The sequence below is a fragment of the Heterodontus francisci genome, chromosome 14, assembly GCF_036365525.1.
Source record: "Heterodontus francisci isolate sHetFra1 chromosome 14, sHetFra1.hap1, whole genome shotgun sequence".
Lineage (NCBI taxonomy): Eukaryota > Metazoa > Chordata > Chondrichthyes > Heterodontiformes > Heterodontidae > Heterodontus > Heterodontus francisci.
In genome coordinates this window covers 18851021-18873819 of record NC_090384.1, presented here as the reverse complement: position 1 = coordinate 18873819, position 22799 = coordinate 18851021, and the positions used below count along the sequence as shown (strand labels likewise).

At 43.3% G+C, this 22799-nt stretch overlaps 1 protein-coding gene across 1 annotated transcript in view; it reads left to right on the top strand.

Moving 5' to 3' along the window:
- LOC137377250 (mucin-6-like) overlaps positions 1–21606 on the top strand; it is a 268629-nt gene extending 247023 nt beyond the window's left edge. Inside the window, exons 31-34 of the mRNA XM_068046793.1 lie at positions 1531–1671; positions 6909–6971; positions 20083–20118; positions 21574–21606. Coding sequence (XP_067902894.1) covers positions 1531–1671; positions 6909–6971; positions 20083–20099 — 221 coding nt within the window. The 3' untranslated portion in view covers positions 20100–20118; positions 21574–21606. The remainder of the gene's footprint in view (positions 1–1530; positions 1672–6908; positions 6972–20082; positions 20119–21573) is intronic.
- Positions 21607–22799: the final 1193 nt, after the last annotated feature.

The following is a 22799-nucleotide window of genomic DNA, read 5'->3' as shown; positions in this document are numbered from 1 at the left end:
ACCTTGTGAAACCCTTCCTGCCATGACTCACCTGTGGCTTGGGTCCCTTGACGATCCTAGGCCTCAGGTGGGTGCATTACCGGCAGCAGCCACCGCTTTTGTGGCGGTGCTGCTCCGTAAAAGAACTGCCAGCCTCTGATTGGCCAGCAGCTCTCAGCAGGTGGGAGTTCCGTCGCAGGTGTCCTTAATCCTGGGGAAAGCCTGATGCTGTCCAGTTAAGTGCCTATAATATGTTTTTATAAATGACTTGAATATTGGTATACAGAGTAAAATTTCAAAATTTGATGATGCCAAATTTGGAGGTGTGGCAAACAGTGTGGACGATGCCATTTGACTGTAACAGGACACAGATAGGCTAACTGAATGGGCAGACAAGTTCCAAATGGAATTTCATATCGAGAAGTGTGAGATGATACATTTTGGCAGAAGGGAAAGGAAGAGACAATATAGACTTAGTGGCACAGTTCTAAAGAATGTACAGGGACAGAGAGACATTTGGGGTTCATGTGCATAGATCCTTGAAAGGTGGCAGGACATATTGAGAAACCAGTCAGCAAGCATTTGGGATCTTGGCTTCATAAACAGAGGTATTGAGTACAAAAGCAGGGAAGTTAGGCTGAACCTTTATAAAGTTCTGGTTATGCCACAAATAGAGTATTGTGCCCAATTCTGGTCACCACACTTTAGAAAGGATGTGAGGGTCCTTGAGAGGGTGCAGAGGCAATTTACCAGAATGGTTCCAAGGATGAGGGATTTTAGCTACAAGGTTAGATTAGAGAAGCCGAGGTTGTTCACCTGGTGCAAAGGAGGTTGAAGGGAGAATTGATAGAGATTACAAGATTATGACATGTTTAGATAAGGTAGACAAAGAAAAGCTATTCCCAATAGCTTATTGTACAAGGTGTAGGGGACACAAATTTAAAATGTTGGGCAAGAGATACAAATGGGGGATGTGAGGAAGAACATTTTTATGCAGTGAATAATAATGGCCTGGAACTCACTGCCTACAATCGTGGTGGAAGCAGAGACGGTTAATGATTTCCAAGGGGAAATTGGAAGGGCACTTGAGGGAAAAATACTTGCAGGGAAATGGGGATAGAGCAGGGGAATAGGACAGATTAGATTGCTCTACAGAGAGGTATAATGGACTCAATTGGCCAAATGGCCTCCTTCTGTGCCGTAATGACTCTATGAATCTTTGACCTACCTATATTCATGGCCACCCACTCAACCTTAACTACATCCATACACAAACACACCCCATACACGAATACCCCCCATACACAAACGCACACCATACATATGCGCCTCAGACACAAACATTGCCCATATACAAGTGCACACAGTACACAAACATTCAGAAAGGCACCTCAGACACAATCACACCTCGCACACAAAATAATTTAAGAGAAGGGATAGAATGAAAGTTTAAAAACCTTGTCAGCGAGCCAGTTATCACATTTAATAGTTATGCTAATATTTTGATGTGATTTAAGAGCCCTATATTTGATGCATTGTTGTTGCTTTCAGCCGCATACTGTGACTACTACAACACCCATTCACCAAAAAGTAATCAGTCTGAGTTTACTGAGAATGGGGATTATCCAAGTCATTATCAGCCTTGTTCATGTCCCGATAACTTGTGGGCCTTCCCAAAGAATAACATGGAAGGTAAGATAATTGATTCGACAAACCAACTCTGATACTGAACTCATGAGGACTTCATATTTGGTCTGAAATTTTTCACTTGGTAATTTTATTGAAAGCATTAACTCATTTAATTTTAAATAATATAATACTAGACTGGAATTTCAAATATGTTACATATGTTACAATATCACAGCATAATTACAGGACTGAGTGTTCAAAGTGCGATAATATCACAGCACCATTACAAATCTGAGTGTTCTTAGTGTGATGTCACAGCACTAATACCGGGTCTGAGTATTATGAATGTGACATCACAGCACCATTATAGGTTCGAGTGTTCTTAGTGTGGTAATATTACAGCACCATTGAAGGGCCTGAGTGACAGTGGTAAACTATCCTCTTCAACTTTCTCAACCTTTCTGCAGCCTTTGACATGATTGACCACACCATCCTCCTCTAACGCCTATCCTTCATCTCCCAAATGGGGTCAAACTTCACTCACCAAGTTCCATTCTATCTATCCATTCATAGCCAAATAATCATCTGCAATGGGTTCTCTTCACGCTTCTGCATCATTAAACTCTGGTGTCCCCCAAGGACCTATCCTACTTCTCATTGGTTTGCAGCCCCTCAGCAACATCATCTGAAAACACAGTATCGGTTTACATATTTCGCTGATGACATGCAGCTCTACCTCACCACCACCTCTCTCACCCACCACTGTCTCTGATTTGTCACACTGCTTGTTCAACATCCAGCACTGGATGAGCAGAAATTTCCTCCAACTAAGTATTGGGAATACCAAAGCCATTATTTTCAGTCCTGGCACAGATTTCGTTCCCCAGCCACCGACCCCATCCCTCTCCCTGCCAATTTTCTGAGGCTGAACCAAATCGGTTGCAACCTTGGTGCAATGTATGATCTGTGGATGAACTATTGACTATATCCTGTTCTGATAAAGGGTCACTGACCTGAAACGTTAACTCTGCTTCTCTCTCCACAGATGCTGACAGACCTGCTGAGTATTTCCAGCATTTCTTGTTTTTATTTCAGATTTCCAGCATCTGCAGTATTTTGCTTTTATTGACCATATCCGCTCCATCACCATGCCCACCTACTTTCACCTCCTTAACCCTTGACTGACACTTCCCTGCCTTAGCTCATCCGTTGCTATAACCCTCATCTATTTCTTTGTCACTTCTCGGCTTAACTATACGAATGCCCTCCTCCATGGCCTTCCATCTTCCACCCTAAATAAACATGAGCTCATCCAAAACCTGACTGCCCTATCCTTACTCACACCAAGTCCCGTTGACCCATTACCCTTGTACTTATTGACCTACATTGGCTCCCTGCCCTGCAATGCTACAATTTTAAAATTCTTATCATTGTTTTCAAATCCCTCACCTTTATCTCTGTGACATCCTCCAGCACTACAAGCCTTCAAGATTTCTGCACTCTTCCAATTCTGGCTTCTAGCACAACCCTGATTTTAATTGCTGCATCATTGGCAACAATGCCTTCAGCTGCCAAGGGCCTAAGCTCTGGAATTCCCTCCCTAAACCTCTCCACCTCTCACTCCTCCTTAAAACCAAACTCTTTAACAAGCTTTTGGTCATCTGTCCTAAACCTCCTTATGTGGCTCAGGGTAAATTTTGTTTGAAAAAGTTCCTATGAAGCACCTTGGAACATTTTACTGTGTTAAAGGCACTATAGAAATGCAGGTTGTTGCTTTTGTTACAGACCTGAGTATTGCTTGAGTGATATTATTTAGAGATACAGCACTGAAACAGGACCTTCGGCCCACTGAGTCTGTGCCGACCAAGAACCACCCATTTATACTAACCCTACAGTAATCCCATATTCCCTACCAACACTAGGGGCAATTTGCAATGGCCAGTTTACCTATCAACCTGCAAGTGTTTGGCTGTGGGAGGAAACCGGAGCACCCGGCGAAAACCCACAAGGTCACAGGGAGAACTTGCAAACGCCGCACAGGCAGTACCCAGAATTGAACCCGGGTCCCTGGAGCTGTGAGGCTGCGGTGCTAACCACTGCGCCACTGTGCCGCCCATCACAGCACCATTACAGGTTGAGAGTCGTTTGTGTGATGGGCTCTGATCAGAACTGCACACAGCAATAATATCAATTTTAGATTTCTAACTACCTCTCTGCTACTGCAATCAAAGTATTAGTTGCCTTTTTTTTACTGTTGGTTAGCAGGCTGCTGATTGTTTTGTAGAATTATCCTTGATAAATCTTTCTTAACCAGCATAGAGTATCATTGTTATATTTAAAACATAATAAATAACCTTAAGCTGTCCTTTCCTACTGAACAGCTGTTTTTCTCTCAGATGTTTCCATTAGTTTTGTGTGTTTAACTGAATTGTTTTAACCTGCTCACTGTGTTGGACCTCCATATTATAATGATGGGAAATAGGAAGCAGATAGACCTGGATTTAACATGGAGACGGTGGCCCTGAAAGCCGTGACCATATTTTATGGGCCTCAGGCAATTAACTGTCTGCGGTTGCAGCTTCCGAATTCTAAGACAGGATGTCCCACTTCCAAGAGCTTCCAGCCAATCAGAGGGCCAGCAGCTCTTCAGTCCCAGCAGTGCCACCAGGAGCATTGGCCACTTCTGGGACTGCAGCAATCCCCAGAGCAGCAACCATCGAGGAGGCCAGGAGCTCAGGTAAGTAGGGCCGGGGATCGTAGGGCCAATCAGACAGACCCCGGTGAGGGTGGGTGGGGAATGTCCATCATGAGAGTAGTGGGAGGGAGTCTTCCAGCAGTGGAGCCCTCCACCGAGACCTCAAGGAGGCCACCAGGTTTTAATGGGTGGCTTCCCCAGTTGGCAAAGTGCCCAGCCGCCACTGGTAAATTGCCAGCTGCGGCAGGAAGAGGCCCTTAAGTGGCCACTAATTAGCCACTTAAGGGCTTCAATTGACCCAATGGAGGGTGGGCTGTCCAACACCTCCCCCACTGCTGGCAAAATACTAGCAAAGGCAGGTGGCAACAATTCACCCGATTCTACATGTCCTGCCTCCCAGCCTGCTCCCAGGATGGTGGGGCGGGGGGTGGGGTGCGGGTAAAATTTTGGCCATGGAGTCAACTTTATCTTAACTTACTAAGGGTTCTTCTCAGAGTACTGTTGTGACAGTGCTTCTATTTTTTTTGTTAAGTATTTTTTTGAGGACACATGTATTTTAGAATTATGGACATTGTTTTATTTGGGAAAATTGAAAAGGATTCTGTGGATCTTTTTCACTGGGGTCATTGAAGGGACATTGAGAGGTCATATTTGAAAACAACATTTGCTGGAAGTCACCTGTCTTCAGATAAATACCCAGCAGGGCTTTTTTTTTGACTTAGGGAAGATGTTTACGGAGAAGTGACATGTCAAGATTCAAAGGGGTCAGGAGGCTTAACTCTTGAGATGTTGTTTTTGGTTTTGCTTTGGACAGTGTGTTGGAGTGTGGAGTGTTTTGAAAAGAATTTTAAAAATCAGCCAAGAGAGCAGTCACCCAAGCTCAGCCTTTCCATCACTTTGAAAACACTGCCAGCTTTTCCATCTCTTTGAGAAGCTCTTTGAAACAAGTGTAAGAAACAAAGAAATAGACGCTGCATTCCACCCGAAAGGCCTGCCAGAAATCCCTGATGCCAGATTTCACCTGGAAAATCTGCCAAACTGATCTTCAGCATTGCCTGAAAAGAACTATTCTAGAAAGATCCTAGTGATAGCCATCTATGTGTATTTTAGGATGCCAAACCAAAAAAGCGACAACTGACATCTTTCCATATCTTCTCTTTTTTTTCAAGAATTAGCAAGTATTTGGCCAAAGTATTCTTTTTTGCCGGTACAGCCTGACAGACTGAACATTGAATTCAATAATTTCAGAGCATGACGGCCCCCCCTTTTTATGTTCAGTTATTTTTTTATTTTTTTATTTTTTATTTGGTAATTTTATTTTAGTTTTTTTTAGTTTGGTTAGTTTGTTTCTACTCTGCTAGCCATTGTTTCTGGTTTTTTTTTAATGTTTGTGCTTGGAGTGTTCTGTGCTTTACAGTCAATTCAGACTAACGCTTTTTCTTTGGGCACACCATTAACATACCGTTTGCCTTTGTTCTGTGACCTTCTGGTCAGTTATTCTCTGTGACCTTGTCCTATCAACACCTTCTCTTTTGTTATCTCTTGCCCCACCCTCCGCTTTGCATGCTTAAAACCTTTTACATTTCTAATATTTGTTAGTTCTGAAGAAGGGTCACTGACCTGAAACGTTAACTCTGCTTCTCTCTCCACACATGCTGCCAGACCTGCTGTGTATTTAGGAACATAGGAAGATAGGAACAGGAGTAGGCCATTCAGCCCCTTGAGCCTGTCCCGCCATTCAATGAGATCATGGCTGATGTGCGGCCTAACTCCATATACCTGCCTTTGGCCCATATCCCTAAATATCTGTGCTTAACGAAAATCTATCTATCTCAGATTTAAAATTAACAACTGTTCTAGCTTCAACTGCTGTTTGTGGGAGAGAGGACCAAACGTCTACCACCCTTTGCATGAAGAAGTGCTTCCGAACATCTCTCCTGAACGGTCTGGTCCTAATTTTTATACTATGCTCCCTAGTTTTAGAATCTCGAACCAGTGGAAATAGTCTATCTTTATCTTTATTTTCAGCATTTCTTGTTTTTAGTTCAGATTCCAGCATCTGCACCATTTTGCTTTTATTCTTTTTTGCCTTTTTTGTAACAGAGCTCTAAAAAGAAAATCTGTTTTTTTTACAGTTAACCGGTGTGTGTGTGTGCGTGTGTGCGCGTGTGTGTGCGTGCGTGCGCGCGCACGCATGCGCTTGTGTGTGAGAGGCTAAGGTAAAAGGGAACTTTCATATTTCAATCTGTGTGTTAATGCTTTGCTTTGTTACTGGTCAAGTATTGTTTAATAATAAACTGATAATTTTGTTGTTCATTAAAGCAACCTGGTTGGCGTATTTTGTTCTGGGATAAAAATAGAGTCTATGATTGACCGTATCAGTGACTGGGTAAATATTTAAATATATGTTGTGACCTGTGGAGAAGTGGAACTAAAAAAAACAGTGCACTCCTCCCGCCTTGGTCGTAACAGTAGAAACATTAATTAATTATGTTGGGAAGTAGTTAAAGTACTGGTGCATTCTTCACCTACTTCAACAGTTACATAGGTAAAACAGGTGATATTTCTGTATGCCTCAGACTGTATTGAATCTTTGCCTTGACAGGTTGCTACAGATGTGCCATAAACGAGTACTATGATGACCACTTGCATTCGTGTGTGTCCTGTGGTAAGTAATTGCATGTTATGCTAAAATAATCTAGCATGCCAGTTCTCTCACGGAACAGATTAAAACTGCAAGCAGCTGAGCCATACGGAATAGGAAAGCTTGAGTCAGCAAAGTCCAGTCAGGGTGATTTAAGGATGCATACAATTGACCTTCATTGTCCTGAATTAGTAGAGGAAAAAGTGCTCAAGGTTCTGACTCCTGATTACTGTCAGAAACTCCATCTGGAAAACTGTGCGTGTACATGTTGGGTAAGGTCAATCAAACTCGATTGTAGTCTGTTTGTCCAAATCTATATGAAAATTAAAATCCCCATTTAAACCACCCTGCCATTGCTACATGCTTGATATAATCTCAGCATTTATACAATCTACCACTTATCAGCTGCTACCAGGGGGCCTATATACAACTTCTACCACAGCCCTAAATCCTTTTCTATTTCTTAATTCTTTGCATAAAGTCTTCGCTGCCTGCTTACTTCTAATTACAACCTCTCATCATTAAAGTGATTTCACTCTTAATCACTAAGGATACTCTTCCCTCTCTTCTATTTCCCCTATCTTTCCAGTAGACCTTATAACCTGCTATAAGTTAGTTTCCAGTCCTGGCTGTCTTGCAGCCATTAATGGCTACCATGTAAACAGGGAGAGATACAGGAACTGTAAAGGGTTCCACTCCATTAACATGCAGTTGGTGAGCAATTATGAACAAACCATCATGTCGGTGAATGTCCGCTATTCTGACAGCAGCCATGTCTTCATCCTGAGGCACTGGGGGTTCCCACCATCTTCAGGCAATCACAAAGAACCAGAGGCTGACTGCTTGCAGACAAGGGATATTCCCTGAGCACTTGGCTGATGACACCCCTCCGCTACTTGATCACTCAAGGATAATGGGCCTACGAGAGCCATGCTACCACCAGGAACATTGTGGAGTGGACCATCTGCATTCTCAAGCAATGGTTGCACTGCCTGGACCACTTATGGGGAATCTTACAATACCTGCCAGAGACTGTCTCTGAGTTCATTGTGATCTGCTATATCCTGCATAATCATATTATTTTGTGGGTGCAGCCATTGCCACCAGGCCAACGGAGGCCACCGTGTGGGCGGGGAGGAGGAAGAGCAGGCCTGGAGGAGGTAATTGGGACCCTTTCACTCTGGATGGACTGTCGATGAGTGGCTACTGAGACTCCAGTTCCCTAAAGACATCATCCCTTCAATACCATTGCTCCACAATTCCCCACCTTTCGATCCATCTGTGACGTCCCATTACAGCGTCCTCTTGACCAAAATCATGCAATAATAGGCACCAACAAAAACCCTTCTCTAACTTTATTCAAAAACTCATCCAATAATTCAAAATAAAATTGAACTATTTAACCTTCTGCATCCCTTTGGTTCCTGTCTGCAGGGCCTTTTCCTGGTGCTCCTAAGCAGTACTACCCCAGTGGCTGCAGATGGCTGGTGGAAAGCTGCTGACTTTCACTGGAGAAGACTGGAGATAGCCTGTCAGGATGGCCTTGAGCAACCCCAGGCCTTGAAGGCCTGGCATCTAACTGCATCACCCCAGCATGGGCAGCATCAAACTGGGCTGGCTGACTGAGTGGCAACAGCAAGGACACTGGTGTATTGGAAGGTTTGGAAGAATCCTGAGAGAGGACAGCAGATTTGTGTTCCATGGAACCACTGGCACTCCCCTGGAATGGCATCTCAGCAATTCTAGTAATCTGTTGGAGGACAAATTGCTGGACTGCTGTGTGAGTCTGCATGCCCCTTTAAGAACTGAGATCCAAAACCATGATGGCAAGTTTCAGCCTGCATAGCAGAAAGCATGGATCTTATGACCTCTGTCTGAGCTTCCACTATAGCACTGAGATGTTGGATGGCTTCCGCCTGTACTGCAGTGGATGCTGAGTCCATCCACAAGACGCTGCAACATGGCTGGGTCCCCAAGTGCTATAATGGAGCTGGCCGTCACTTCCACTCTGGAAAGTATGGGCTCTAGGCTCTACGCAATGTTCTGTGCTGGATTGGCGTTGAACACCTCCATGCTCCTTGACAGTGACGAAGGGTGTCTGGTAGGTCTGCCAATGCACCAGGAATCTCAGTGTGCAAGCTCATCAGCATTCTCCTAGGCTGCCCCATCAAAGTTCTCATCTGATTATCCTGTAATAGAACTTGTCTGTGACCTGGTCCTCTGGGGAGCTTGAGACCTGTTCTTTCCCCCTGGAATGGCTGCAGCCCACTCATGCCTGATGACTCACCACGTGCAGATCCCAACTCTGTACTGCTCTCTACATGCTGAGCAAGTATCTGAGCTTGTTGCTGCGAGTCTCAGATCAAATGATGGTGTTTCTTCTTCAGAAGTCTGTAGTAGCTCTCGTTCTTCCTCAAAGGCTGGACTATCTGGTCATGTGGCAGTTCTTGGATATATGAAAGCTGGGTTAGGGTGAGGTGGGTGGGTAGAAAGCAAGAGGTCCACGGTCACACTATCTGCAGCTTGAACTTCATGCCAGATAGCAAGATGAAGGTGAGTTGGGATGTGAGAAGGGCCATAATGTTCTTGGCGGCGCTGGATGCAATAGCTTCTATTATAGCTGGTCCCAGGATGCTATGCACAGTGTCCTCCAGTGGGATTAGGTGATTCAGATGTGCCTGTTCCCCTTCAGTTCTGCTCTGTTCTCTGTGGTTATGGGCCATCTTGACCTGCAAGAGATAGGGAGGAATGTCAGTGAATGCATTGCACTGTGTTTGGGTGATGTTCCTGCCACAGCTGAATAGTTGAATGTATGTAGAAGCATGTAGAGGTGAGTGTGAGACTGGCCTCATTAGTAGGTGTGTGAGGGTGAGGTGTAGCATTAAAATGTTAGGTCTGAATCTTGACTGCTAGGGACAGCTGATGGGTAAATGATGGGGATGTGGTGCGTTGAGCAGGGTGAGAGATTGGTGGTGTTGTGGATAAGAGATATCGTGTGAAGATACATTCACTGACCTTGACCACATGTGTGAAGTCATTGAATTTCTTGTGGCACTGTTGCCAAGTCCTTGTGGCAAAACTTTGTGAAATGACCTCCCTGGCCACTTTCTCCTATTCCCTTCAGAGGGTGTCCTTTGACGGCGTCCTGGCCCTGCCATGGAAACATGCCCTCTCTCCTCCAGTCGACCTTCTGAACTAAGGCCTCCAGAGCTGCATCCATTAACCTGGGAGCCCTCTCTCTCTCCAGGCCAAGGAGGCGAGAAACAGGAGCAGGATTTGTTTTCAGGTCAGAAACTCGCCTCCGGTGGGAAACCGATTAATGTTAATATTTTCAGAGGGGTGAGTTCTTCATTGATATGGAGTTGGGTTTCCTGTCCAATTAGAGCCAGTGGGGTGGGAACGGAGGTGGGTCAGATGAAGTGTGGGACTGATTTAGACTTCCCAAGGCAGCCGTCACTGAGGCTGCTGGTTGTCCTCAGGGAGAAATCTGCTGATTATGTCAAAGCCTTCGATAGCACCAGATGGAAGCGAGATGTCACAGGAGAGCCGGAGGCCTGGCGCCCGGGGAAGGGCAGCTGTCATCTCATCGATGCTGACCTGGATTTAATGTTGGAGATTGTGAAGGAGAGAAGGGAGACTGTCTTCCTTGGACGGTGGCAATTGGAAGCCACCATGTTGCGAGGAGCACTAACTGGGTCACTGTAGTGTCTTCTTACTGTCTCTGTCTACTGTTTTCCTCTATTTGCACTGTATAAATGATGACATTTTAAGCCAGACATCTGGGACTCCTTGTATTGCTGCCATGACAGGAAAAATGGAATGAGGTGGTGAAAGATAACAGGATCCTCCACAGTGAGGGAAAAGCCTCTGGGAAGGTGTGCATCCTTCATTGGCAATAAGTGACTGGATGGTCCAGGCTGTGTCTTCAAAGAATGTGTAATCGTAGGTATCTCAGACTCTCTTCGATACCATGCCCTGAAATCTTGTTCAGACGGGCTCAGTTGAAATGTTCCTAAATCAAGAGATCCCTGACATTCATGGCATCCTCATGAGCCCTTCATTCCCCGAGCTGTTCCCAGACACCTTGTTGTGCAGCATGGGCACCCCTCTGTTCAAAGTCATCTGCCTCCACTTCCTCCTCCTCTCACCTCCTGCTCCTGCTCTTCCCCCCGAGGAGTTGTCTCCTTCCAGGGCCTCACTGTCACCAAGTTCCACACCTCTCTGGAGGACCATGTTATGGGACATGCAGCAGACCAACACAATGACAGAGACCTTTTGAGAAGGATATTGGAGGGCACCATCCAAATGGTCCAGGCGCTGGAATCCCATCTTCAGAAGCCGGATGTCCTGCATAATGTTTTCCCTACTGAGCAGCTGGCATTGGCTGTATCACCTCTGCCCCCTGTCCCGTAGAATCCATCCATGCACTTTAGGGGTTGAAGTGAAGACTGAGACTGCATTGAATGGCAGGTGATAAAGGAATCAAGGAATCATGGCAGCTGCCAGGAGAATGAGTCCACACATGGAGAAACTCTTGTTGCGGTCACAGATCAGTTGAACATTGAGGGAGTAGAAGCCCTTCCTGTTCCTGAATCTGACTGCCTGGTCACTGGGTGCCTTGATGGCCATGTGGGTACAATCAGAGTTGCCCTGCACCTAGGGGAATCCAGCAAATGGCAGTGAAACCCACTGCCTTCTGTTCCTGCAAGGCTACGTCTGCCGTAAACTGAGTGTACTGAACAGTTGTGGCAAAGAGAACATCAGTGACCTGCGAGATGCCACTAAGGTCTGCAGCAGATTCTGGGAAGGAGCCAAGGTGACTTTGACAGCTACTGACAGGGCATGGCAACTGTTACGGTATGTGAGGAAACATGCTTTGTTTGCTTTGCTGTTGTGATCCAGAGCAGGCTATTTGACCTTGCGTGTGACTTGATATAAGTCTGTTTATATTGGCTCTATACGCACGCACACATGAAAATAAAGATGGATGCTTTCAGAGTGGAGCACGTTAGGATGCTGAAACTTGTGCTATCTTTTGTGTTAATCAAACCAAACCAAACATGGTGTCAGAAATGGCAGATTTCATCATATATAGGACATTGCTGTCATGTGGAGGGCAGAAGTTTAGCAGACTGAGAGATTTGTGTCCTCTCTTTACACAATATTCATCTGAGTTGTGAGTACCATCTGAGAGGTTTTGTCATAGTCACGGGTAGTGCCGTCAAAATGGTGTATTGCCAGATTCCGGCACCACAGCCGATGTGTTGCAAAGAGAATTTAGAGGCAAACTGGAAAGTTTTAAAAGAATCCTAGTAAGATTATCTAGTGGCAGAACTGGATAGAAAGCCAAAGACAGTCCAGATAGCTACCCTGAGAGCTGTAATGGGTCAGGAGTGCAAAGAGAGATTGAGCACATTGGAATGAGTGAGGATGATGCAAAAGAACCAAGCAAGATAATAGACAAATTATCAGAGCATTTTGCACCTGCAAGAAATGTTTTGCGACAGGTATGCTTTTCATAGTGCCAGCCAGCTGCCAAATGAGACTGTTGACCAGTTTATGGTCCAGTTACGAACACATGGTGTGAAATGGGTCGTTCCCACTGTTCAACTCCTCACCTGACCACAACAAGTGTATTTGTATTAGAGTTTAGCCCCTTAGTGTTTTATTTTACAAATAGACAGCACGGGTTTTTCTTGTAGGTTTTAAAAACAAAAATTCAATTTTTGATTGATCAATACACCTTATCCCAATTTGCTCACACACATGCTGCAAAAGAAGAGATGGATTGAGAAGGGGAAAAAGGTGACATTTAATGGGAGCGAAGGTCACGATAAACCTGTTGAATTCTGTTGGAAATAAAGATCTCATGGATGCAGGCCTGAGATGATTGTAGATTTTTCTCTTGACTGAAGGTTCCATTGAAGACACTGTGCTACCTCGAGCTCTCACTGCTGTATTATTTAGATGTCAGAGTCTGCAGCAGGGCATGTGCTTTCTGGCTTTGCTGGAATGCAAGCTGTTGGGATGTTGCTTCTTTCTCTCACTGCCTCTCTCTCACTGGCTGTCTTTTTTTTAAAGCAAAGCTGCTATCTCTTGCCTCCTATTAGGAGATGCCCTGGTTTCTTCCCCATGTCGATCACACATCGGCCCAGGACATGGCTACTTCAAATCTTCTTTCTTTCAGAAGAAGTCGTTCAATTCTGGAATGTTTTAGGATAGGTTTAGGATGGGTTCAATTGACACCTCATGGCTTTGAAGGTTTGTCATCTATCTTTGGCGGACAGTTTGAATACAAAAAAGGCCAATCCCTTTTTTTTCGGTGGCCATTTTGGACCTTTGTTCACTTTTTAAAATAAAGGTTCATTTTTTTAAAGACGAAGTCTGTTTTTCATAACTCTTCAGTTGTTGTATCATCGCACTTCAGTGCGTGACAGTTAGCTGAGCCCTGCAAGTTTGGTATTCTACTTGACAAGATGTTGATAGATAGGCTGCTGTTGGGCTGTTGAGATAAACAGGCTTAAGCCAGATTGTTTAGAGAGCAGAATACACTGTGTGATCTCAAGAAGGCTATCGCAGTCTGTGAAGAGTTAGTAAGGCTGCTCATCAGCAACTCAGAGTTTTTGGAGGGCAAGAGGAGGTGTACTACAGCCATGACAAGTTATCTTACAAGCCCAAGACGAGGTCAGCAGGCTCTTCAAAGCAGACTTACGGCGTGAAGAAATGTCAACAATAGACATCACACAACCAAAGGCCCACACAAAGGAGCCACAAGGTTTCCAACCCATGTCCCTACTTTGGAGTAGAGTACTCCAGGTGCGGTCTAACCAAGGTTCTATACAGTTGAAGCAAGACTTCACTACTCCTGTACTCAAATCCTCTTGCGATAAAGGTTAATAACATACCATTAGCCTTCATAATTGCTTGCTGCACCTGCATGTTAGCTTTCAGTGACTTATTGACAAGGACACCCAGGTCCCTTAGTTCATCTACACTTTCTAATCTCTTACCATTTAAGAAATACTCTGCACAGCTGTTTCTCCTTCCAAAGTGGATAACCTCACATTTTTTGACATTATATTCCATCTGCCACGTTCTTGTCCACTCACTAAGTCTGTCCACATCCCCTTGAAGCCGCTTTGCATCTTCCTCACAACACACATCCTCACCTGGTTTTGTGTCATCCGCGAACTTGGAAATACTACATTTGGTCCCCACTTCCAAATCATTGATATATATTATGAACATCTGGGACCCAAGCACTGATCCCTGTTGTATCCCACTAGTCACAGCCTGCCAATGTGAAAATGAACCATTTATTTCTATTCACTGCTTTCTGCCTGTTAACCAATCCTTAATCCACACCAATATATTACTTCCTATCCCATGTGCTTTAATTTTGCCAGCCAATCTCCTGTGGGGGACTTTATCAAAAGCCTTCTGAAGTATACCATGCCCACCAACTCCCCTTTATCAATTCTGTTCGTAACATCCTCAAAAAACTCCAACAGGTTTGTCAAACATGATTTCCCATTTATAAATCCATGTTGACTATGCCCAATCAGATCATTATTATTCAAGTATCTATTTATCACATCCTTTCGAATAGATTCTAGCATTTTCCCAACGACTGATGTAAGGCCAACTGGTCTGTAATTCCTTGTTTTCTCTCTCCCTTCCTTCTTAAATAGTGGGGTGACATTTGCGACCTACCAATCTGCAAGAACCATTCCAGAATCTATAGAATATTGGAAGAAGATCACCAATGCATCCACTATCTCCATAGCTACCTCTTTCAACACTCTGGAATGTAGAATATCAGGTCCAGGGGACTTATCAACCTTCAGCCCCATTAATTTCTCCAATACAACCTTCTTACTAATACTAATTCCCTTCAATTCCTCATTCCCCCTAATCCCTTGCATCTCTAATTCTGGGAGATTTCTTGTATCCTCCTCAGTGAAGACAGACTCAAAGTAATTACTTAGCTTCTCTGCCATTTCTCTATTCCCCATTATAAATTCTCCTGATTCTGCCTGTAATGGAGTCACATTTGTCTTAGCCAAACATTTCTTTTTTACGTACCTGTAGAAACTTTTACAGTCCATTTTTATATTTTTTGTTAGCTAACATTCATATTCTATTCTCCCTTTATCAGTTTCCTGGTTCCCCTTCGCTGTATTCTAAAATCCTCCCAATCCTCAGGTTTACTACTATTTCTGGTAACTTTATAGTCCATTTCTTTTAATCTTATACAATCCTTAACTTCCTTTGTTATCCATGGTTGACTGCCTTTACGTTTGGGGTTTTTGTGTCTTGAAGGAATGTATAGTTGCTATGTAATATTTCTTTAAAGCCTATCCATTGCATATGTACTGTCATACCTTTTAATATATTTTCCCAATCCACCTCAGCCAATTTGCCCCTCACACCTTCATAATTTCCTTTGTTCAAATGTAACACCCTGGCTTCAGATTCAATTACCTCACTTTCAAACATAATGTAAAATTCTATCATATTATGGTCATTCATCCCTAAAGGTTATTTTACAACAAGATTATTAATTAGTCCTTTCTCATTACATAACATTAGATCTAAAATAGCTATTATTCATGCTAATATGTTACTGTACACCATGTGCTCTTGTGTAAGTAACCTTTGATGTGGCAACTTAACAAATACCTTTTGGAAATCTAAGTAGACCACATCTACAGGTTCTCCTTTATCCATCTTGATTGTGACTTTCTCAAAGAACTCTAATAAATAAGCTAAATATGATTTCCCTTTCATAAAACCATGTTGTCTCTGTCTGTTCCCATTATGATTTTCTAAGTATCCTGTTTTAACCTCCTTAATAATAGATTCTAGTAATTTCCCATGACAGATGTTAGGCAAACTGGCCTTCTTTCTGTCTCCTTCCCTTCTTGAACAGAGGTGTTACATTTACTATTTTCCAATTTGCTGAGATCCTTCCAGAATCTAAGGAATTTTGGAAGATTACTTCTTTTAAGGCCATAAGATGCAGCCATCTAGTCCTGGGGACTTGTCAGCCTTTCATTCTAATAGTTTTCCCAGCACCATTTCCCTGGTGATGGTGATTGTTTTAAGTTCCTCCCTCCCTTTCACCTCTTAATTTTCAAATATCTTCTACAGTGAAGACAGAAACAAAATACCTGCTCAATGCCTCTGCCATTTCCTTGTTTTCCATTATCAATTCCCCAGACTCACTCTATACAGGACCAACACTAGATTTAACTTTACCGATTAGGAACACTACAGCCTGCCGGTCTGAACACTGAGTTCAATAATTTCAGAGCATGACGGGCCCCCCATTTTACTTTTATTTTCAGTTATTTTTTTCTTTTTCCTTTTTTATATATATATTTCTTTGTGTTTATTTTATTTTATTTCATCTTAGTTTGTTCAGTTTGCTTACCCAGTGTTTTTTTTTCATGTTTGTATTTGCGGCTGTTCAATTTTCAGTCCATTAACACCCTATCTGTACTAATGCTTTATCTTTCAAGACACCATTAACATATTGTTTGCCTTTGCTCCACGGCCTTCTGGTCAGCTGTCCTGTGACCTTGTCCTATTTACACCTCCTTTGTTATCTCTTGCCCCACCCCCACTTTACTTGCTTTTACATTTCTAATATTTGCCAGTTCTGATGAAGGGTCACTGACCTGAAACGTTAACTCTGCTTCTTTCTCCACAGATGCTGCCAAACCTGCTGAGTATTTCCAGCATTTCTTGTTTTTATACTAGATTTAACTTTCTCTCTCTTATTTTTTTTTTGTCACTCTTTGCTGGTTCTTAAAATCTGTCCAATCTTCTGACCCACCACTAATCTTTGCAGATTTGTAGTGTTTCTTTTAATTTGATACAATCCATAACTTTCTTATTTAGAGATGGATGTTGCATTCATCCCAGAGAATCTTTCTTTTTCAGTGGGATAAATCTTTGCTGAGAGTTATTAAATGTCTCCTTAAAAAGTCTTCCATTGCATCTGTACTGTCCTACCTTTTAACCTAGTTTCCCAGTTCACTTTAGCTAGTTCTGCCTTCATACCCTTGTAATTACCTTTATTTAAGTGTGGTCTTAGATCCACACTTCCCCCCTTTAAACTGAATGTGAAATTCGATCATGTTATGATCGCTGTCGCCTAGAGGCTCCTTTACCAGGTTATTGATTAATCCTGTCTCATTGGACATTACCAGGTCTAGAATAGCCTGCTCCCTAGTTGGCTCCATCCCATACTGCTCTAAGAAATGATCCCGAATATATTCTACAAATTCAATTTCCAGGCTACCTTTGCCAATCTGATTTGTCAAATCTACATGTAGATTAAAATGTCTCATTTATTTCTTTCTGTATACTCTGTCCGACAGTGTAACAACTGTTAGGGGGCCTACAAACTACTCCCACAAGTGCCCTCTTACCTTTCCTATTTCTTATCTCTATCCAAACTGATTCTAAATCTTGCTCTTCCAAGCTAAGATTTTCTCTCACTACTGAACTTATGACATCCTTAATTAACAAAGTGACCCCACCACCTTTTCCTAGCTTCCTGTCTTTTCAAAATGTCAAATGCCTTTCAATACTGTTACAAAGGTTTTTGCACTAAAACTTAGAATTCTATGTGTTTTAATAAAAACTGAAAAAGCATTTTTCAGTGGACATTGATACCTGCAAATAATTGAAAGTTTTGGATGTTTTGAAAGGAAGCTGAACTTGTACACAAGAACAGGAAAGCAGAAAATTTCAAGGAAACCAGTAAGGGGTTTGACCTCCTCAGAACAACTCTTTGAATGACAAGGGAGACTCTATGTCTGGACATGTGACCTATTCAAGAAGGTTTTGCTTTCACTTTGGACCTTTTCAAAAGCCAGTGAGTAGGACAAAGAGCAGGCATTTGGTTTTTGATCTGCCTGGAGATCAGAGAGGAAGACCCAGAAAAAGTGTTATCTCTCTCTGCAAAGGAATCCCACATCTCTTGAGAAGAAACCCTCTATTTCAAAGGTGGCAGAATGCTATTGCCTCCTGTCTCTGAAGAATCCCTGCATCAAGTGTGGTTCCTCTTGCTTCCTGTGTGTTAAGAAATCCTGAAATCTGAAGAAATCATCTACTGCTATACTGCTGCTGTAAGACCTAAGCAGACCAGCACCCCTGATAGAAGACCTATCTGAAGCCTGCTTGAATGCCTACCCATCACAAACTGTTCATAAGCCTTGCCTGGAGAGACTTCGAGTGGCATCTGACTATTCGAGTCTGGGACACCTCACCAAATAGAAGAACTTCCTGCCAGAACGTGACAAACTAAGTTATTTTATTATTCCTTTTATTCCTATGAAATAGCTGTAAACCAAAATCCTTTTTTCTATGGTTAACCTTTATTTTTTACATGTATGTGTGTGTGCATGAGGGCTAGGGAAATAAGGAGCTTTTCATATATAGATTTATCTCATTACTGGTTAAGACTTGTTTTTATAATAAATTGTTAATTTTGTTGTTAATTAAAGAAACCTGGTTGGTGTGCTTTATTCTGGGGGACAAATAGAGTATGTATTTGGCTGTTCTTTGGTAGGTTGGAAAATTTATTGATATGCTGTGACCCATGGCGAAGTGGGACTGAATTAACAGTGCACTCCTCCCGCCTCAGTTGTAACAATACTCAAGTCCCAGCCTTGATCATCTTGAAACCATGTCTCTGTAATGGCTATCAGGTCATACATATTTATTTCTATCTGTGCTAACAATTCATCCATTCTGTTATGAATGCTGCGCACATTCAGATGCAGAGCCTTTAACGCTGTCTTTTTACCATTCCTGCAATCTTCGGCCTCGTGCTGGTGCAGTCTTACATTTGTATGCTTGATTATGACAACTTTGTATCTCATTGCATATTCAGTCTAACCTCTTGCCTATGTGTGTCATAAAGCTTTATTAATTCATGTATTCATTTTTGGAGACTATGTCTGCTTTTCTGAAGCCATTGGTCAGCTCTTGCCAGTTTTCTAGTTTGATGGATGCATGATGAATGAGCAATTGGGAAAGGACCCTGGGACCAATGATACCATTCCCCAGGAAGGAATCAGAGCATCAGGAAAGGAAGGAAGGGGGTGAAAAACAGTGCCAAAATACCCAAGTTAGGAAAAAATCTCAGCAAAAATGGAAGGGTTATCATCAGGTCAAGTGTACTCACACTGGGCAGCTGGCAGCCACCTCAAAATCATGCAGAGGTCGAACAATAGGTGAAACCACCATGCCCCCTCTTCCCAACTCTCCTCCCAAGCAGGCATGCACGCACACAAGTACAGGAGATGTATACAATGGAAGACCTCAAGGAATAAAAAAAGTGAGAAGATTTGAGGACTGAGTACATTGTCTGATGGAGTGCTTTATTGATAAAAATACAATCGGTCAGATACAAGTTCACCCAAACTATGGCCTTATTTGGGTGAATATTTTAGATTCGATGGAACTACTCAAATAAGAGTGGGGAGTTCTCCCGGCATCCTGACCAACATTCCTCCCTCATCCAAAACTCAAAAGCAAAGACTAAGCTGGCAGCTTCCTCAGGCCCTTCTGCACTACCGTCAGTAGCCACCGCTCCTGGTGACGCTGCCGGTACTGCAGAGCTGCCAGCCTTCCAATTAGCTGGAAGCCCTGGAGATGGGAACCCGTCCCTTAAAGGGCCAGCATCCTCTAAGGGAGGCAATTAATTGGCTGCCTGCTGTTAAATGTAGCACCGGACGGTGAGCGAAGGCCGATGTGGGGTTCACCCCTACTACCGAACCATTGTCGGGACCCCTGTCGCCAGAATAAAATCCAGCCCAGAATATCTATTGCATTTGCAGAGAAAGTACAGCAGTAAAGCTGGAACAGCTCTGAGGAAATTCCAAGCCCAGCTGTTCATTAATATTATTGCTGTTGATAAAATGTCTGTTACATTTGTCTGCATAACAAGTCACGTGAAGTCTTTTAATGTGTTTCGGAGAGAAATGGTGAATACGTGCAAATCCTTTTTTTTTTACCAAATCGTAAAATATTCTCAAATTTAAAAAGTCATTAGATACTACATAAATGCGTTTTATAATTCGGAGTATTATGTCCACTCTTCCAACATTTCTTGCAGATGCAGGTTACTCGTGAGCGTACATGACCCAAAATGGTAAGTGTCTAGGAGACTGAATTCCTGCTGCTTCTAATTCCTTCAGTAAGTTCTCTGTACCTAAATAGAAGACTTTGTTGATCATTATCTATGTCTCAGACATCCTTCCTCCTTGTTTCTAAGCAAAAGAATATTCACCATTTAACTCAGGCAGGAATTGCATGGGTGGGGACAAGGGAGATGGAGGGGGGTAGTTGTTGGAAGGTTGTTGGGTGGGGGATGTGGAGGACGCAACATTGCATTGTCAACATGAGGTCCAGACCATTTTATCTCAGTAGCTTCATTAACATTTGAAGTATGGCTGCCCTCCTGATTGCCAGCAACACCAATCAGCCCACCCATGTGACCTGAATCGAGAGATATGTTGGGAAAGCAAGTGGGTGGAATTAAAGGATTGAGGAATATAGTGAGAAGGCTTGCAGGTGGAGTAACTCTATGGCGGAACAATCGGTATCCTGGGCCTAATGTCTTTTCTTCTGTATTGATGTACTTATGTGACAGTGCATTGGTGAACTTCAGGTCCCCAGCCATTGTTGATAATCTCACCCAGTGTACCTTTTAGCAGTGTGTCAGTTTTTTTTTAACTCATTCATGGGAGGTGAGCATCGCTGCCAAGGTCAGCATTCATTGCCCATCCCTAATTGCCCTTGAGAAGGTGATGTTGATCTGCTGTCTTGAACCTCTGCAGTCCATGTGGTGTAGGGACACCCACAGTGCTGTTAGGGAGGGAGTTCCAGGATTTTGACCCAGCGACAGTGAAGGAACGGCGATATAGTTCCAAGTCAGGATGGAGTATGAGTTGGATGGGAAGTTCCAGGTGGTGGTGTTCCCATGTGCCTGGTGTCCTTGTTCTTCTAGGTAGTAGAGGCTGTGGCTTAGGATGGTGCTGTTAAAAGAGCCTTGGCAAGTTGCTGCAATGCACCTTATAGATGATACACACTGCTGCAACTGTGCACCGGTGGTGGAGGGTTTGAATGTTTAAAATGGTGAATGGGGAGCCAGACATGTGGGCTGCTTTGTTCTGGATGGTGTTGAGCTTCTTGAATGATGTTGGAGCTGCACCCAAGCAGGCAAGTGAAGAGTATTCCATTACACACCTGGCCTGTACCTTGTAGATGGTAGACAGGCTTTGGGGAGTCAGGAGGTGAGTTACTCGCCACAGAATTCCCACCCTCTGACCTGCTCTAGTAGCCACAGTATTTACATGGCTACTATTAGGTTTGTTGGTTCTGTTCCCAGGTGCCAGCTATAAGGGAATGAGGGCACTTCCTGCACTCCCAGTTCTTCCTGGTTCCTGAAGCAGTCGCTGGCACAAACTGGGCAGCTCATTTGACTTGTGAGCCTCTACTCTAAGATCAGCTATGCAGTGGGGGGTACAATTTATATTGAGATGATTACAGTCCACAGTAAATTATGCAGATATGTTTGTCAACATTTTCCTATTTTCCTTTTCAGAATGCTGCAAGAATACTCTTGAGAATGTACCACAGTCAACAAGAACTGGTTGTAGTTGTTTATGATGAGTAGTTTTCCTATCAATATAAGTAAACAATTAGCCAATGATGAGCCATCATTCCTAAGAAGGAAAACTGCATTTCCTAACTGGACATTTCACTCATACACTTAGTATCGCTGACAGTGCGGTCTGTGTCTGTTTATTCACTTTGACTTTAACAAATCTGAAAATAAAACTTGCATTTTTACAAGATTTACCTGACTATGGCTGCAGACTTCACAGAGATTACATCTTAAATTGTTTTTCTGTAATCTGTGTTGAAAATCTTAATTTCTCTTGTTATTGACTGGATGGTGATTTAGAATAAACTCTGGAACTAGCCATACGTGTTATGTTACTTAATTGAAAGGCCAATTGAATTATCCAAGCTAACAAGTATCCAGACTGACTCACAATGATCTTCTTTGTTTTCTGCAAAGCTGGACTTTAACCTAAGTGGCAAGTAACATTCGCGCCACACGAGTGCCAGGCAATGACCATCTTCAACAAGTGAGAATCTAACCTTCTCCCCTTGACATTCAATGGCATTACCATCACGGGATTTCCCCCATCATCAACATCCTGGGGTGACCATTGACCAGAAACATAATTGGACCAGCCATGTAAATACTGTGGCTACAAGAGCAGGTCAGAGGCTGAGAATTCTACAGTGAGTAACTCACCTCCTGACTCCCCAAATCCTGTCCACCATCTACAAGGCACAAGTCAGGAGTATGATGGAATACTTTCCACTTGCCAGGATGAGTGCAGCTCCAACAACACTCAAGAAGCTTGACACCATCCAGGACAAAGCAGCCCACTTGATCGACACCTCTTCCACAACCTTAAACATACATTCACTCCACCACTAGTGCACAGTGGCAGCAGTGTGTACCATATACAATATACACTGCAGCAACTTGCCAAGCCTTCTTTGACAGCACCTTCCATACCTGAAACCTCTACTGCCTAGGAGGACAAGGGCTGCAGACACATGGGAACACCACCACCTGCAAGTTCCCCTTCAAGCCATACACCATCCTGACTTGGAACTATACTGTCGTTCCTTCAGTGTGGTTAGATCAAAGACATGCAACTCCCTAGAACAGCACTGTGGGTATACATACATCAGATGGATTGCAGCGGTTAAAGAAGATGGCTCACCATCACCTCCTCAAGGGCATTT